The sequence below is a fragment of the Phaenicophaeus curvirostris genome, chromosome 2 (genome assembly GCF_032191515.1).
Source record: "Phaenicophaeus curvirostris isolate KB17595 chromosome 2, BPBGC_Pcur_1.0, whole genome shotgun sequence".
In the NCBI taxonomy this organism is placed as follows: domain Eukaryota; kingdom Metazoa; phylum Chordata; class Aves; order Cuculiformes; family Cuculidae; genus Phaenicophaeus; species Phaenicophaeus curvirostris.
Genome location: NC_091393.1, coordinates 105,759,128 through 105,776,725, shown reverse-complemented (window position 1 = coordinate 105,776,725; position 17,598 = coordinate 105,759,128). Strand labels below are relative to the sequence as shown.

General features: G+C 39.3%; 1 protein-coding gene across 2 annotated transcripts in view; it reads left to right on the top strand.

Moving 5' to 3' along the window:
* CFAP61 (cilia and flagella associated protein 61) overlaps window positions 1-17,598 on the top strand; it is a 110,243-nt gene that overhangs the window by 31,759 nt on the left and 60,886 nt on the right. For both annotated transcript variants that reach the window (XM_069850303.1, XM_069850304.1), the window contains 4 exons: window positions 1,806-1,932; window positions 2,755-2,832; window positions 3,935-4,141; window positions 6,361-6,495. In XM_069850303.1, the coding sequence (XP_069706404.1) occupies window positions 1,806-1,932; window positions 2,755-2,832; window positions 3,935-4,141; window positions 6,361-6,495 (547 nt within the window). The remainder of the gene's footprint in view (window positions 1-1,805; window positions 1,933-2,754; window positions 2,833-3,934; window positions 4,142-6,360; window positions 6,496-17,598) is intronic.

The following is a 17,598-nucleotide window of genomic DNA, read 5'->3' as shown; positions in this document are numbered from 1 at the left end:
GCCCTTCTGTGAAAACAGAATAGGGTCATTAGTAGCATTTTCCAAAATGCCCTGCAGCTGTGCAGAAAAGTAAGGAAAAATAGCCCTTCATTGAGGTTCAGGATCAGAAAAGCTGTGGAAGAAACCAGATGAAGCTTTTGGAAAGTTTCTGAAGATGAAAAAACTTAGTGAACAACAGCAGATCCTCTCTTAGCTAGAACTAAAATGTGAAAAAGTAAAAGATCAATATATTGTACTTGTTCCAAGGGCTTTCGAAAGGCATGTGAGTGAAAAGGAAGTAACAGAAAAATGGATAAAAAGAAAAGCAGGGTAAGAAGATGGGAATATGAAGACATGAAAGGGCAAAATCAGAAGAGGTGCAGGCACAAAATGAGATACTGATTAGTAAAGGTTGTAAGAGGAATAAGAAAAAGTGTTAAGTACACAAAAAGCAGGAGTGCAGCAAATGGAACTATAGGTCTGCTACTTAACAGTGAAGGAGCAAAAATAACAGATGACAAGGCATAGGCTGAAATACTTAATGGGTACTTTCCTTCAATTTTCACTAAAAAGCATAATAATAATAATAGTGTCCTGGTCTCTGAGCAGTCAAAGGAATTGGCATCTTGAATGAGTTAATTCATTACTGGAAGAGAAATGAGCACAGACCTTGGATAGTCCTTCCTGCTATTTCATACTCACAGTTGATGTGGTGGGTTTGTTTATTTTTTTTTTAAACGTTTCGATTTTTGGCATGCCCTATTTTTTTTCTCCTATTAAAAATGTGGTTCATTATTGACACAATTGCCTTCTGTTGAACCTGGGTGAAGTGAAAAATGTGTATGCTGGGCTCAGTGGAGAGGTAGGAAGATGGCGCGCTTATAGGTTACAGAGTGAGCCACATTGCTGGTCTTCCTGACAATCATCCTCATCACATGTTTGATATTGTAATTAACTGTCCGTGGAAATGTGTGAACAAACGTGGAAACTAAGCTGATGGTTGCTTAGAATTTCAGGATTAGTTTATGACTTGATAATGAAATGTGTGCTTTTGAGCACTTAAATAATCGAGTGGCAAATTATCAGCAAGATTGAGCTGTGTCATTTCCCATAGCATATCAGATATTTGGTAGGTTTGGTGTTTTAAGGTACTGGTGCCGTTCATTAAAACCATGTTCCACAAAGTAATTTTCAACATGACTGTGACCTAGGCTGAAGAATAGCATATACAAGTTCAAAGTGTTAGTAATTTGTTCTTGTTGGACAAATCAATGTTACTGCCTTCCTTTTCCTTTTCCTTTTCCTTTTCCTTTTCCTTTTCCTTTTCCTTTTCCTTTTCCTTTTCCTTTTCCTTTTCCTTTTCCTTTTCCTTTTCCTGTAACAAGGATGATGATTTGCTGTGTTTTGTTTTATTTTTTTCCTCTCTCCTTTTTTCTTATCTTTCTCTGTTTCTTTTCTTTATCTTTTCCCATGTGTGTCAGGGTGCAGTTTTGGATTCTGCCATGATTTTAAAAAGATACTTTGCCTCCTTTCTCTACTGGTTGTTATTCACATGAAGATTAGGTGATATCTGTGGTTATAGCTAGTCATTGCTTTGTGGGGTTGAGCGTAAAGACTAAGTGTTCAGCAGCAGCATTCTTGAGTTGTCTTAAGTAAATGTGAAATCTTTTGTGTTAGCACACAAGTGGATATAGAACAACAATCATGTAGCAACCAATTGCAGCTGGTAAAAGACTTGTTCCATGCTTGTGGAAGACAGGTTATCTTAAGCATGGGAACTGTTCTCTTTAATTTATCAGAGTGAAGTTTTCCTCTCGTTTTTGTAGGTCTTTTAATGTAAGAAGAGCAACAACCAATGACATACCTGGTGTCAAAGTGCTTATTGAAAACCTTAGCTTGAATGAAAGTATATTGAATGACTTGAAGATGTTTATTGTGGCTCGCAGGGATACAGTGAGTATTTGTTGCAAATATACTTATAAGAGAGTGGGGAAATGCATCTAGAATTTATTACATTACTCTAAACTAGTATACATTATATAGTATAAGGGTACTCAAGTCAGTACCAAAAGTCAGTATAGGCTGTATTCAGCCTAACTTCATAATTATCCTAACCTGTGGCCTCTACCAACTGCCCTCTCTTTTGGAGAACCCTCAAATGCAGGAACAGATGCAAGCTGGGTGCATTTTTTGGCCACACACAGCCTCATTTGTATTGTTGTCTCTTGTATGCCCGTCTGGTTGTATGATGAACATGTAGTTGCGTTTTGTTACATGGTGGGGGCCTCTTTCTCCTTCCCATAATGTGGCCAGATATATAGTCATCAGATAGTATGGAAGATCTGCATTTTTGTTGTGTGATGGAAAATGCTGTATAGATAATAAACCAAGCACTATCGTTACCAACCATACAGCTGTAGGGTAATCAATCTTATACAACTCTTGTTGGATAATATCTGTTTTAATTAATATCCTTTCCTAAGAGCAGAACGTAACCCACAACTGTATTAGTGGCTGAGCCAAACCACTTCTGTAGCAGCTAGATCCTACCTGAAACTTTACATCAGTAAAGTTCTAATGGCCAAGAATCCGTCTAAATATGGTGTTTAAATGTTTTGCCTTGAGTTAAGGAAAAGCACTTAAATTGGAGTAGTGTGTACAATGTATACTGGGAGGAAAGTATTGTAACTGTGATCATGTGGTGAAATACACAGTTACGATTAAAAAGATTGTTAATGAAACAGGAAATGTGCATATGTTGCTTTTGCCTTGCAGGATGGGACCCCAGTGCAAGCTTTCATAGCAGAAGTTTTGGATCAAATAGTTGGCGTTTCTGTTATTAGAGATGAAATGGTAAATTCTGTTTCTGTGTTGTATGAGAACTGTAATGCCTAGTCCTCAATACTAAAGGCTGAGTTTGATGCTTACTACTATGCATAAGCAAAAGTATATGTAAACCCAAAAGTATATGTAAAAGATACTGCTTCTATAAACTTTCTCCTTTCCTGACTGTGTAGACTGTATTATTTCCCTTCTCATATATGATGAGAACGCACAGATGAAAAAAAAATCATCCTGTTATTTACAGGAAGCTGCTAATGTGTTCTGTAAGTATGCCTCCTACATCTTTTTGGTTCTTTAGCACAAAGCCATTCAGCCTCTAAATAATCACTTATTTGACCCCTAATTTCAAAAGTCAATAAGCAGTTTTGCCATGCAGACTGCAAAAAGTAGCAGTTGTCCTTCTAGTTTTGCTTTCTCAACTTTTTCCCGAACAGTAGATTCTGAGTGATTATGAACCGCACACTTACACTTTTTTGTTTGCTTTGAGGTTATGCTGAAATTGAGTACTGTTACTGAAAAGGTAAATTTTAGAGTGTTCAACAGCTGTAATGCTCAGCTTTTAAAATAGAGAGTAGTCCTATTTTCAAAAAAGGTGCTTAATTATATTAAGAGCATTGAGATAAGAGAACATAGCAAGTTCTCTTGAGTGTATAATTGTACAAAAATCTCAGCTTATCACTTCAACAGGGAAGACTTGATGGAAAGCATGTCTTACAAGGCTTTTCTCTGTAGAATTCCCCTTTCTCACTTTAAATTTTGAGAGAGGACAGTCTAGGCATCTCTGTCTTGAACTCAATAAGAGTTTTTTCTTTCTTCTTTTTTCTGCATAAATGTCTATTAACCTGTACCAGATATTGTGAAAGGGTCAAGTATGCATTCCTTTTAAATAAAGGTGGACAAACTGTAAGAATAGATTTGATACAATGAAAAGATTGACTGAATATATTTTTCTCAAAAGTGTGCTGTAATTGAGAATAACTCTAAAAGACACCTAATTTCAGTGTTAAAGTTTAGTTCCTTAGTTGAATGAAAGCAGCTCATTGGCTCTTGCTAAAATACTCTTAAGTGTAGCTGTTTCATCACTGCTGAATTACAGATTCTTATTTTCCAGGATACTGAGTATATTCGATCGCATTACAACATTGAAGATTTTATTCATTTTAACTACTACGAGCAAGAGGAACATGGACATCTTCACCACTTTGTCTTAAATCCTGCATTTCGTCACTATACAAAACACTTTCTAAAGGAGATACTTCGGTTGGCCCACAAATCTTCTCTTTACTATCCTGTGTATCCACAGGATGTGGAAGGCAAGGTAAGGTGAAAGTTATTTGTATTTTTTATATTAAATATTGTCACCTTTGCTCACTTTATTTTTCTCTTTGCTTTTGTGAATAACTGTAAACAAGAAATTTCTTAGCGGCCTGCAGCAAATTGTGCTTTCTTCTTGTATGCTATAATCATGGACATAGTTATTACTTAATAGGGTTAGCCTGTAGCACTCAGTAGCGCATGTGAGTCCAGACTTATGCAGTATCTTTAAAAAGCATGCAGAGAGCAGAAATGTGAAGTGTTCTTGGCCTTGGCTCTTTACATGGTCTGTGAAGAGAGAGGAACTCTGCCTGGGGGTGGCTTCTTCTAAGCTGAGTCACTTTTTGCAGATGTCTGTGTCTCAATTGAATTTAGGGAATGTCTGGACAACTGTTCTCTAAACGTAGTTAGATATCTTAAGTTGCACACATCAGTATATTGCCCTGGGAGCAGCACAGCAGAAGAATAATCTGCTTGCTTCCTCCTCACTTGCTTCTGGAAAAAGTGTATCTGCTTCTTACCAATGTATATTTGTGTACTGCTGTTGCCTTGTGCATTGTGTCATCCCCCTCCATAAATGTGCGGATAGTTTCTGCCGTTTCCTGTCCATTTGCAATAGATTAGTTCTAGGATGAAGCAGTAACCATCCAGTATTTCCCACTCCTGCCTAGGCAGGACCATGTGTCTGAGTTGTGAGCTGTAGTTTGGGTTTGACTTCATTGCTTACCCTTGTGTTGGATGTAATGGTGAAGAAACGAGAAATTCGTGGTGTTTCTGCAAGTGCTGCAGGAGACCTGTAAGAACCTAATGCTGCATGAGAAAATCCATTTACGAGAAAAACATAATTTGTGGAAGCAAAATAAAAGATTATTTCAAAAATACTCAGGTATGTGTTTTCTCATCAGTTAGAAAAGGGAACATAAGGTAAAATTTTCAAGCATTGTCAGCTCATTGATATGCAGCCATCTAAAGCTACTATCTGGCCCAGCCTAATCACCTAGGTTTCTGCCAGCATTAACGGAGAAAACATGGGGCATCCAGAGGGCAGTTCATCCATCAATCATAACTACCTGTCTGAGGACATAAAGAATTGCCCTCTGGAGATGCTTGTCTCTCCAGCTCTGGGAGGTGTCTGCAAGGCTAGCCGAAATAAGCACCTAAATTTTAGGTGGAGACTGGGATGAATTCTGTCCTCAGTGACTTACGTGTTCTTGACATCACCACTGTTTTTAGCACATGAATTTTGACAGGTTAGACATAGGCACATTTTCAGAAGGGTGTTTTTTCCTGTGGAGCTTTGTTACGTGTTCTCTTGAGGAACCAATGTCCTTAGGTAGCATTAGGTTCTCAGATTCTTAAGAGGCACTTACAAAAATGCAGGTTAATGGCAGCAGATGGAAGAGCAAAGCTAAATCTTAGTGATGATTCCAGTTTGCGCTATTTCCAGGCTACAGAGCTCCTTTAAGTTACTTTAGCTTATCATTGCTTTCTAATAAGTGGTAAATGTGATATTTCACTAATTTCTCAACATAATAACATCAAGCTTTTACAGTATTTGTGGGTGGTACAATGCTTCAGTGTAATTTAGTTTGCATTAATGTTCATTCTCTAGTTCCTGTAGTTCTCTCTTTTTTTTTTTTCTCCCTTTCATATCGTAAATTATGACAGAGCCTGTCATGCTGTAGTAAGTGGAATACAGCTATTTCTAATGATCCACACTATGCACATTAGCATAAGGGGTTTGGTTCGCTTCTAGTTTATGCCAGTTTATTAACATTTATCACTTGGATGAACTTGACATTTTAGTCGGTATAGAATTTTTATATAAATTCATAACCATTATCTGCCAAACAAGCAAAGGTTAGCAGTAAGCAGATAACATAGCTTAATGAGGTCAAATCAAGCTGATTCATGATCACTGTGGAGAAAAATATCCTCCTGGGGAAAATACTTGTGCTGAAAAATCCCATAAACCAAACCACTTGTTTATCTGTCATTCCCACAGAGATAGTAATGTAATTACTCTCATAATTATCTTCATTAGTGTCAGGAATTATCTGCAATTCATTCCTCTGCTCTGAGTATGTTTGTTTATTTGCTGATTTTTCTCTCAGATTTAGCCAACAGAGCTAAGAATTTTGTATTTGCAAAGCTGTACAACAGACATCTGTGATGCACTGTTCTGACATTCTCTCTGCTGAAATATAGATCGCTGTCTTTCAGTTTCAGAATCCCTGTGCCCATTCCCTGACATCTGCCCTTCATTACATGTTTCCCGTGCGACCAAGACGACAGATTGTCTATCCTCTGGAAGAGCTTGGCATAAACGCTCCATCGGAGCAGGTCTCCAAGGATCAGGTGGGTAACAGAAGCAGCAGCAGGCAAAAGGCATAGTGCCAGCTAATGCAGGGTTTGGCAGATGGGATGGCATTACTATCTCAGTGTTGATAGGTTGCTTCTTAATTACATTGAATGTGGTGTCCATACCCTTACAATCGCAGCTTTGCTTCTGCCTGACCGTTGCTGCTTCTAAGCTTGAATCTCAAATGCATTACAAACAGCAATCACTGAACTATAACATTTACATACTAAATGTTTACATTTTAACAGTATTTTAATGATGTTTCTTTCAAACTCCCAACACATTTTAAATGTTCTGACTTAGTGTTTAGACCTTCTTCTTAATAAGTTGGTTTAGATATTATGCTCTACAAGAGGAAAAAGACAATGCCATGCTTCTGATGGTTTTTGTAGAAATTGCTTACATCGATTTTATTTTTCAGTCACTAAGACAGGTTTCTTCCATGCACAAAATAACCTTTTCCTTTGCTGTTAAATCATTCCCAATATTTTGAATTGTTCTTTGAGGGTTTCACTACCAAACAGTTCTTATGTGCGTAGCACCCATGCAGCCTGGAGATTCTAAACTAAAAGTCTCTTAAAATTTAATTTGTTAAATAACTTCTACCTTATTCTGTCTTATGTTTTTAAGTAATTAAAATTTGATGTGAAAATGGTTCCTCACAAGAGTAACTAGCGAAGCTGAAATATTAGGAAAATCGCTGTCAGTGATGGATGTTCTCAGTAGGTAGCCATAATTTCCTGAAGAAAAGTAATTATGGAGTTCTGTGTTTGTCAGCTAACTTCCAGTTGGCTGAGATGAGCTCCTATATAATATTTTTTGTGCTGTCCTTTTCACAGTTAGTAATTTTTGGCATCCAAACTCTTAATTAGGCAGCCGTTGGCAAGGCAAAATCCAGAACATGGCTTAGGCCATTGATCTGAGTCTGGCTTTGTTGAACGGTCTTCCATCTATGTGTACACCCTTACATTTCTCTTCTCTGCAGAATAGGATTTATGGTGCTTTTCTTTAAACTGTTTTCTATTTTATCTTTAAAATGAATTGTTGCTCGCTACTGGAACAGCTTATCTGATAGTTTTTGTTGGAGCTGGAACATCACAGCTTCCCGTGTTTGAAAGACTTGGAAATCTGTTGTCTGCTCAATTCCTGGGTTCCTGCTGAGGATTTCTCAGAGCTACAGGTAGTAAGATAATTGTTCAAAATCCCAGAACTTTAATGAGTTTCTATTTAATGAAATGTGCAAGATTTTCATTAACAAAGATTTGCTGGAAAAAAAAATGAAGGCTAGCCACTGTATAACTATTCCTGCATACCCAGTGGCATTAATTATAGGTTTTTGACAGATTGTGTTCTATCAAAACTGACACCTAAGGTTGTTCCCTCAGTGGTAAATTAAAGAAAAAGCTGTTCCACTACTGCTGCCTGTACTTTTCTGAGGTCTTGCAGGATCTTAGAAGCTTTGGGCAAGCAGAGATTCCAAGTAGATCAGACCGCTCCTTATTCCTTTATCACACCTCTCTATTCTAGCTCACTGAGCTTGATTTAGCTGAGGGGGCTTTTCTTTAAAAAGCACTTCTTTATGACACTGACACATACCTGCTTTCTTCCTGTAAGCTGGAGGACAGGTTATCATTGTAATTCTTGTTTTCAATAGCTCTGCAATGATAGTAGGATTTTTTCACATAAACTAGGATACAAAGATTTCAGTAATGTGAAATTCTCATTTGACTGCATGTCCTAATTAATTGCTTGAGTATCTATTGCTTATGATGGAGATAACTGTAATGAAATTCTTGCTTTGATACCCACAAGATGCCCCTTGATGTCTAGCCATCAACATCTGCTTCTCATCTACTGCTTTTTCAGCTTTCTGTCTTTCTCTTGCTCCTGCCTTTTTTGAGCTCGTTCTCTACTTTTCTTGCTGTAAAATTTATTTTTCACCAGGAACAGCTTGAGGCTTAGCAGCTCAGCCATTCAGTGTTTAAGCAGAGCTCTTGATTTGTGCATATATATCTCTGTAGGCCATTAGTGGCTTAGTATCTTAGTGAGAGTGCACAGTGGGAGCTCGAGGGCTCAATCAGTTTGTGTATCTCTTTAATACGGTCCAGCCTGCTTGTGAGCATGAAGAGATTCACTCGGAAATATTGACCCAGTACAGATAACTCAAGCAGGACCCACAAGGATGTTTTCCCATTTTCTTCCTTCAAAGCCAGAAGTGAAATCAGCAACCTAAATCAGAAAAGCTTTGCCCTCAGCTAATTCCCATGCGTTGCCAGTCCAGATGGATCTCAGCTGTGCTGGAGATACGGTTTTCTTGCAGGTCTGGATCGGTTGCTACCAACAGATGAGCACCAGAAATGTTAAGTCTATGGTAACTTGTTCTTGTTGTCCCTCTGTCAAATCTCTTTTCTATTGCAGTTTCTGGAAAAATCAAAAAGGGGGAAACCCCATGTGTCGCTCTGCTGTGGATTCCTGGACTGTTCACTCCCAATTCTAGCAGACAGCATGAGCTGTAATTCATGGTGTCTAAGAAAGTAAAAGTCCTTTTTCCTCTAGTCTCTTTGGGAGAGCTAGATGCAAGATAGAGAGATTTACTCTTAAAATCCAGAAATTAGTCATATAAAACCATAATTTACTATTACCTGAATGACTATTTAACTGTGGTTTTCCAGCAACCCTGTTCTCCCCGTGTCCTTGCACTATTTCCCTTTGTTCCATATTGTTTCTAGTTAGAACCAGGCTTTTGGGTTGTGTTGCCTCTTTGCTTATTGTTAAAATGACTATGAGCCCAGAGAAATACAGAGTTTAGGAATTCTACCCATTTCTCCTCTATGTCTGGCCTTTTTATTAAAGCTTTGCATAGGTTTTAAGGCAACCACAATTTTTTTCACTTTCTCTCTCTCTTTTAAGCTGCTCTGTACTGCTTCATCTCTGCATCTGAAGACCTGTCACTTCCCAAGCAGGCTCTCCATTTCCTAAAAGGCTGCAAATTCTTATTAACATAGTAGTATCTTCCTGTAACACTCACTAATGACATAGTATGATTTTGCCCCACTCCTTGAGATGGGAATTACATTTTGCTGCTATTTTCTGGATCTGTTCCTACAAAACTCTATCTCCTGTTGCTCTGCTGAAGAGATTTGAAAAAATCAGCGGAAGATTGACTAAGAAAGCACAGGGGGGGAGGCATTGAACTTCCTCGTCTCCCTTTGCAGCCCTCTGGAATTGCACAGATGCTAACAATCTTATTTGCATCTAGTCCTGGAAGTGCCTAGACTTTGGGATGCCTGTTCAGCCTGTGCCTCTGCAGCAAACATATCGGAGGCTTCACATATTAGCTCAGAACTGCATCAGGCCGTACATCTGCCATGCTCTAGGGTTTCATGGCATAGACCTGAAAAAGCTCCTATCTGCTCATTAGATCAAACACTTCCTACAGCTGTTCCAAATCAAAAGAAAATCTCTGATTTTTGTATTCCGAATCGGTAACCAGTATTGAAGTGCCAATTGGCAGAAGATCCAAAGATTCAAAATCTTAATTCCCGCAGTGTTAAAACAGATTAGATTATTATTGTGTTTTGCACATCTGTCAGTCATCTCAGTCAAGTTACGTTAAAAAACAGTTGGTTACAACAGAATATTAAATATCTTATAAAGTGGTGCTGGCCTTTACAGTGCATGTAATTACTGGTGGAGTAGAAAACTATAGATAATTAAATAATTTTTAATGATATCTTCATAAATAAACATTTTATAAACTTGTTTGCTTTCTCACCATCTGGGAGCATTCTGCTATCCATCTGCTTCATGTAATTATCAATAAAAGGGAAGAATAGGTGATATAATTAACAAGAATAACTGATCCACAATGGAGAAGAAAAAGTCACACATCTGTTGAATTGTTTTTCTCATTTCTACCCTTTCATTTTTATTCATGCTAAGGAGTTTATCATTTTTTATTTATTTCATGATTGCATTCAAGCTGTCAGGTTTTATTGCACAGTTCGGAATTCTTTTTTCTGCTACAACCCATAAAAATAAGACAGAACAATTGTTAAAGCATTGCAGAAGCCCATACAGAGGTGTATAAATTTATTTTTTTAAAAAAAGCAAACAAACCCAACTCTTTCTCTATTATTTTTGTACTTCTCAAGTGGTGCTACAGGTGCATTACAAGAAATGTTTAGATTAGGACAAGAAGTGTAGTGAATCAAGGAGTGTCAGGCAAAAAGCCAGAGTCAGATGCTCAGTCCAGCTTTGCATTTTCTGAGCTTGTAGACTTCAAACTTCAAATGAACAAGAGTCGAGTTTTGCCAGGATGGCTGGATAGATGTCTGGGAAATTACTTGGGGAAGGAATGCCTGTACAACAGTGACTCCTGTACTCCTGCAGTGGCCATTATTAAACACTGCCTTCTCAGCAGTCCTTTATTTTAAAAAAAAATTCCAAACAGAAATAAATTCCATGTTACATCCTTTAAACTGCAGTTGGAGATTATATTTTTTCCGTAGGAAACTTAGTTGAAAGTTGGTTTACCTGAATGAAAAGCACACAGAGAACCTTATTGGGTTAAATACTCTTGAATATGAAGAAAAGGCCTTATGTAAGTGGAATTCGGGTATAACTGAAAACAAATATAAAACATTTTCAGGCTTGACTTTAACTTTTAGGGCAACTTATTTAAAAAGGAAAATGAAACAGTGTTTGTGTAGGAAACACTATGTTAGCATCACTCCCGGCAAACTCCTGAGGCATTTCACGCTCTGTAGCTTCTACTTTCTTATGTTTAGGCCAGCCAATTTGAGGTTGCCCTAATTCTTTGAACAAGATTTTGAATGTTTTGAGTCAGCAGCCCAGACTGAGCATAATCCATTACCTTGACCTATGAAGGAAGAGGAATAATAAGGAGTAAGAATTCTGACAGTTAACACCTTGCTGTCAAGGAGAGGAAAGCAGAGGAAAAGGAAGAAAAGCTTGCAACACATGGCTGCAAGTCCCAGTTAGTCCACAGAGTGCAGCTAGAAAAACTTAGCTTAGTTGCATTTAAAAGATAATAAAAACAAGGAGATAAGCAGATTTTAAAACATGGAGAAGCGGCTGTGCATGGCAGAGCAATCTGTTCTGAGCAAGCAAAGCTCTTTGCTTCCAACTGAACAGCTGAATGTAGTTGAGGGAGTGAGGCATTTTCCACCTCATGCATCCAAAAAGAAATGTCAAGGAGATGGACAGGTACGGATGCAAGTCCTATAAAGCAACAAAGCCTTTGCTTTGGTGTGCTTGCCCACCTGAAGTGCAAGGGTGTGTAAGAGCACATCTCTGCAGCTCATGGAGCTATGGTTACTGGAAGTATCTGTTTCCCATCACGGTCTGTATGTTACTGCAGAAGTAGCCATGCTATTGTAGGTGCCTTCTTTCCAACTGTACTCCTTAATAAAGTTGAAAGTGCATTGAATTACTATGAGTGGCTAAGAAAAGCTGTTGGTGCTATCTTACTTTATAGCTCTCTGCCTAATAGTAAAGTGTATTTTGACTTAGTAGAAAATCTGTAGTAATAGGAGGTTTCACTTTGGCTCAATTTCAGTTCTGTATGATGCAGTTGAGGCACTGGAATGTACTGGAAGTGGCTAAAATGCCAAAGGTTTTTGATGGATTTTTTTTTTAATCATTAATTCTCTACTAAGATAGCAGAGAATAAGTATAGCAGAGAGAGCCTAGGTAGGATGAGCAAGACAATTCTCTGCTTTTTAAATATCAACATACATGTATAACATGTTAAAACAGAAGCATTCCTACATGTTATAATTTGTGTATGAACACATTGGTATTACAAACAAAGGTTTGGTGTGTGTAGTTTTCATTTAACTGGGAAAGAAGTATTAATTTTTAAAGATGTAACTGTTGCTTAAGATGCTATTGTGTTTGACTAATGAATTTTTAATGATTTTGTAGTATGTGCATGGATTAAAATCCATTATTTATTGTACCTCCACTTGGTTGGTAAAGGTGATGGTTTTATAGCACCAGTAGTCATGCAAACACAGCCATTCTGCACTGATGAATGATAATAAATTTCCTTACTGTAAATGTCAGTGGGTTGTGTGTGTTGCTGCCATTACATCTTGTTTGGAAGGCTGAATATTACACAGTTATGGGAGGCACCAGATGGTATCATTAACAGGAACGCTCTGAATGTTTGCCGCTTATGGGCATGTGTGAAATTAAAAGTAAGATGACCTATTTTTATTTTGAAAGCATGGTGTCAGTACTGTACAGGTGTTAATGACATTTGTAGCAAACTAGGAGAGTAATTTCTGCTTAAAAACAGGTCAGAATTGGGTTAAAGCTTCTTCAAAGCATTTTGTAGATTGACTTTGGAAATAGTACAATTCCAGCTTCTAAGGAGAGCATAGATATTTTTTCCATAGGAAGGTAATGTTCACTATTAAAAAATGGAGAACCACAGCTGCTGTCACTAAAATATGACTCTAGTAAGCTGCAAATCAATCTCCCCTTGTATTGAGTGTTGCTCTTTAGTTACCTTGTGTTCATTACTTTCAGTCTGAAATGTGATGATGTTTTTAATATTTTATTTTTTAAAGCTTTTAATTTTATACATCTCTTACATCTTTCAGTGAATTCAGTACACTTAGAAAATGCTGCCTCTGTTGCCATGAGCCTGTATGCAGAGTAGGGACAGTGGACAGAGATGCTACTGTCTTTTCCCTGTGCAGAGCATCCACGATCCTGGTTTGATATGGGTATTGGGGCAGTTGTGATGTGTTGTGATGGTGTCTTAGAATCATAGAAGAGTTTGGGTTGGAAGGGACCTTAAAGATCATCTAGTTCCAACCTCCCTGCCATGGGCAGGGACATCTCACTGGATCAGGCTGCCCAAGGCCCCATCCAGCCTGGCCTTGAACATCCCCAGGGATGGGGCAGACGCAGCTTCCCTGGGCAACCTGTGCCAGTGCTCACCACTCTCATGTGAAGAAATTCTTCCTTATGTCTAGTCTAAATCTGCCCCTCTCCAGATTATACCCATTACTCCTGGCCCTATCACTACAAGCCTGTGTAAACAGTCCCTCCTCAGCTTTCTTGTAGGCCCCCTTCAGGTACCGGGAGGTTGCTATAACGTTTCCCCGGAACCTTCTCTTCTCCAGGCTGAGCAACCCCGACTCTCTCAGCCTGTCCTGGTGTGGGAGGTGCTTCAGCCTCCTGATCATCTTTGTAGCCCTCCTCTGGACTCATCCTCTTTCAAGAGAAGTCCTCAGAGAGAAACCTTCATGAGCCAGCCAGCACTGAGAGATTTTTCCTATTAAGTCTTAGTAGAGGTACTCAGGTCTTTTAATACTGCCGTTTGGAGCTGGGCGAGAAAGGTGGAGCAGGATTTGCTTAAAATCAAAGCTTTAAGAAGTCCTTTAATTCATTATGGAAGGGCATGGTAGAGGGCACACTCAGACATCGAGGACTGCGTGACTAACAATTAAAGTAAGGCTGGCTATTCAAACAATGTTGTTCAGGTGTCTTGGAAATTTGTTCAAATACCCTGATTAAAGATGAGAGTTACCAAAATTAATTGTTAAAATTACATGTTTAGTACAAACCATTAGTTTTGTTAGTTTCAACTTCTAAATTACTTGGCATGTTTTTTTCATGTTTGTCAGTTAGTTTTTTATGGCGGTCTTAGTAGGCTGAAGCGTCTTTCTGCTTTAAAGGTACGGGCTACCATCCTTTTACAGGATTGCTGTTCCAAGAGTGCGATGAGGCAGGAGCTCCTGTGTTCCCAGTTTCCAGGGCAGCTGCCACCCGTTGAATTGTTGGTACAGTCACCAGCAAATCTAAAGGATGTTTAGCCTTCCCGCAGCTTTGCCTGGAGAAGCTGAAACATTAAATTGTGGAAATACAGAAACTACAGCCATCCATCCTTGCCAAGAAGGCAAGAAGGCTGTTAACCTGTTACCTAGCATCCTCTGAGAGAAGGCATTAAGCATGTCATTGAGAGGAGCTGGTGCTATCTACACTGCTAGTATGTGGAGAAGCAGAGCTGCATAGTGAGAATAGACCTGCTCTTACCCCCATCAGGAAGCACAGAAGGGCTGCAGGGAAAAAGCAAGTGGAAGTTTGCTTCCTTGAACTTCCTGGCCTCTACGCTGTGGAGCCTTGTTGCTGCGTAATCACCACTGCCACGGAGGGCGGCATAAAAATATATACCAGGATGCTGCTGTTCCTCACTGCAACTGCCAAAACCACTGAGAGTGTGAGAGGTACCCCTGAACAGAACAGTTTCCATGACAGCTTTCCCAAAGCACCTCTGCCTGTCTTCAGCAGACCCATCTCCACATGGTCAGGCACAGAGAACACAAGAAGTGAGGGCTAAGCACCATCCCTTGACCTCCTTGGCAGATCCAGGTCTATAGCTGCCCACTTGCAGCAGCCTGGCATCATGTTGTGCATTCAGTGTTGTGCTCCCTGTGAGCAATGTGGTGCAGAATGGTGCCACCGGAGCAGTCATTCTCAGCAGCACCTCGGTGGTGGTGGATCACCAAGCATTGCTGCCATGATGTCCACCAGAGGAATGTGGCAGGCAGGACTCCGTGGATATGCACCTTATCACCACCACAGAGGGATTCAGTCCAGCATTGGGATGCATAGTGCATCAATCGTGCTTCTGCTGGGAGAGGAAATGCTGTCAATTAAAAGTACTATCTGCTAGGCTGCTGTCAGCACAGTGAACCTTTATAGATGCTGGATTTGTGTGCAAGGTGGAGACACCGGTTATTCTGGTAGCCAGATGACTGAGTGGTAACTGGTAACATTTGCAGTGAGACTTCAGGATCAGCTAACATTGCTGGTGAGCAATGTGAATATCAGTTTATCTGCCTCTCCAGATTGGCTCAGTCCATTCCAGTTGCTGTTTCCAGGCACTAATACAAGCTGCTGGCTTTCTTCCCTTGGTCAGTTGTTTCTGTGCAAACTATGCACAAAGTGTTCTCCTAGGATTCCTTCATCCCGTGACTGACCCTGTGTGGGTCTCTTCTGTATGGACTTCAAACTTAGGGAAGCAAGTTCTTTGCGAGGGCTTCTGAAGAGCAGGATAGCAAGACAACCTTTTGGCATTGTATTGATAGATACTGTATGATTATTGCAAGCTCCACTTTTGCTGTTGCGCCTTACAGCACAGCCAGATTGTTTCTGAGAAAAATCAGTCTAACTTCTTTGTGTCAAGTGCAAGAGACCGGTGATGGTTTATGTAAATGTGGCTTACAGAATTGAAAGCCATCCAGCCTAACCTCTATTTCCTTCCACATTTACGTTGGGAGCCCACCTAGATGCTATCTGGGAGGTGTTTCAGGCTGAAGTGCCTAGATGTTGCAAGAGTTTTGTATATTTTTTTTTAATCTTGGCCAAAAAAAGAGTCCCTATTTACTACCTGCTGCCCCCCACCTCCCAAATGCCTTGTGGTGTATCAATAAACAACAAACAAAGATGAACTGGGAAGCAGTGACTGTATCAGAGGATTAGTGACTTTAACAGATAAGAATTTGTCTCCATAAAGTATATTTATTTATCCTAAGGTCTTGGGAAATAAACCCTGAAAGCCAGCCACACACTTCACCCCCTTGCCAGCTTGAGTGTCTTTCATCAAGGTCCTGTGCCTTCCTGTACATCATGTTCTTCGCCTGGAATATGAGGGAAAACTGTTTGAAAATGGCACCATTTAGAGTTTATCTGTTTGTCCATGTAAGCTGAGCAGCAAATGCTCATGAGATCTTTATGCAAGTCTGAAGTGTCCAGCCCTCTTTGCGTTGGGAATCCAAATTTTAATGCTAAAAGGGAAAAGGAGCAGTTTTTTACCATGGTAACTATGGTTCTGCAGGGAAATTCAATGTATGTGTCTGTGCTCTACTCTCCTTTGCTGCTTTTTGGAGTTTGACAGGAGACCCCTGGTTTCACAGGGAGTCATCAGGATCAGCATAGGATTGACCATGACCATATAGACTGTTCTGCTAGAAGCTGAAGATCAGCATTTACCCATATCAAGACTGGCATAATAATACTGCCTTCCTTCTTAAAGGCCTTTGAAGTCTATAGATGAAAAATATGGTACAAAGGTTGAGTATTACCTGTGCAAACTGGTTTTATGGAACTACAATTGCTTAAGAAGGGTTCTTTGATAAAGAAGACAAAATGATTAAGGCTGGAGTCTTCATCACAGTTGTGTTTCTTTTTCCCTTCAGTTTCTGGTGTTTGTGTAGATTTTTGAATGCTTGGAAAAAGCTTTTGAAACCATGTTTACAGACATTCCCAATGAGACTGTTTGGAATGGCTAGTATCTTGAAAAAAAATAGTGCAGGCTGAAAAAGCATGGGTTTTGCAATAGTTTTGTTTCATATCTCCTTGGTAAACATTGATTTTTCTTTTTGTTCTTGTGATTTAAATGGAGCTTGAAATTAAAATAGCTTTGTTCACCTTGTTTGCCGGCCACTGTTGCTGACCTCAGCACTAACCTAGGAAGAGGTTTATTAATCAATTTTACTTCTTTTGATGGCTTTTACAGTATCAGAGTTCAAATTATGCAGATCCTGTACAGCAGTAATCATCACTGAGGTTTCTCAGTAACAAATGCTGAATTAAAAGAAAAGCATTGCAGACAGGCGTAGAATCCCCCAGGATTCTAAGACTCCTGGAAAGGTCCCTCTGGGTGGATCCCCATTATTTCCTGTAGTAATGAGGGATCTGTGAAGTTGCTGAGTACATAACAAATGAGTCAGCCCCACATTTATCTTGTAGTACCCTGAGCAGTCCTCCTGAACACAGGAGCACTTTAATATACTTAAATTTAGCAAACACTTAAGCATGTTCAGCTGGATAAGGCTCAAATTCTCACTTTGTAATAAAATCAAGTTTAAATTCTGCTGGGTTATAAAGTCTTTGTGTGAAGAGTTCCAGTCATAAGTGTAACAGCTCTTTGACAGCTGATGTTCTGCTAGGATGTATTTACCAATACTTAATTCAGAACATCACACTGCTACTTTTCTGTTAAAGTTCAAATCCTCCATCCAACTTGTTTTTTCATTTTTGGGTGTTCGGTTTCCATT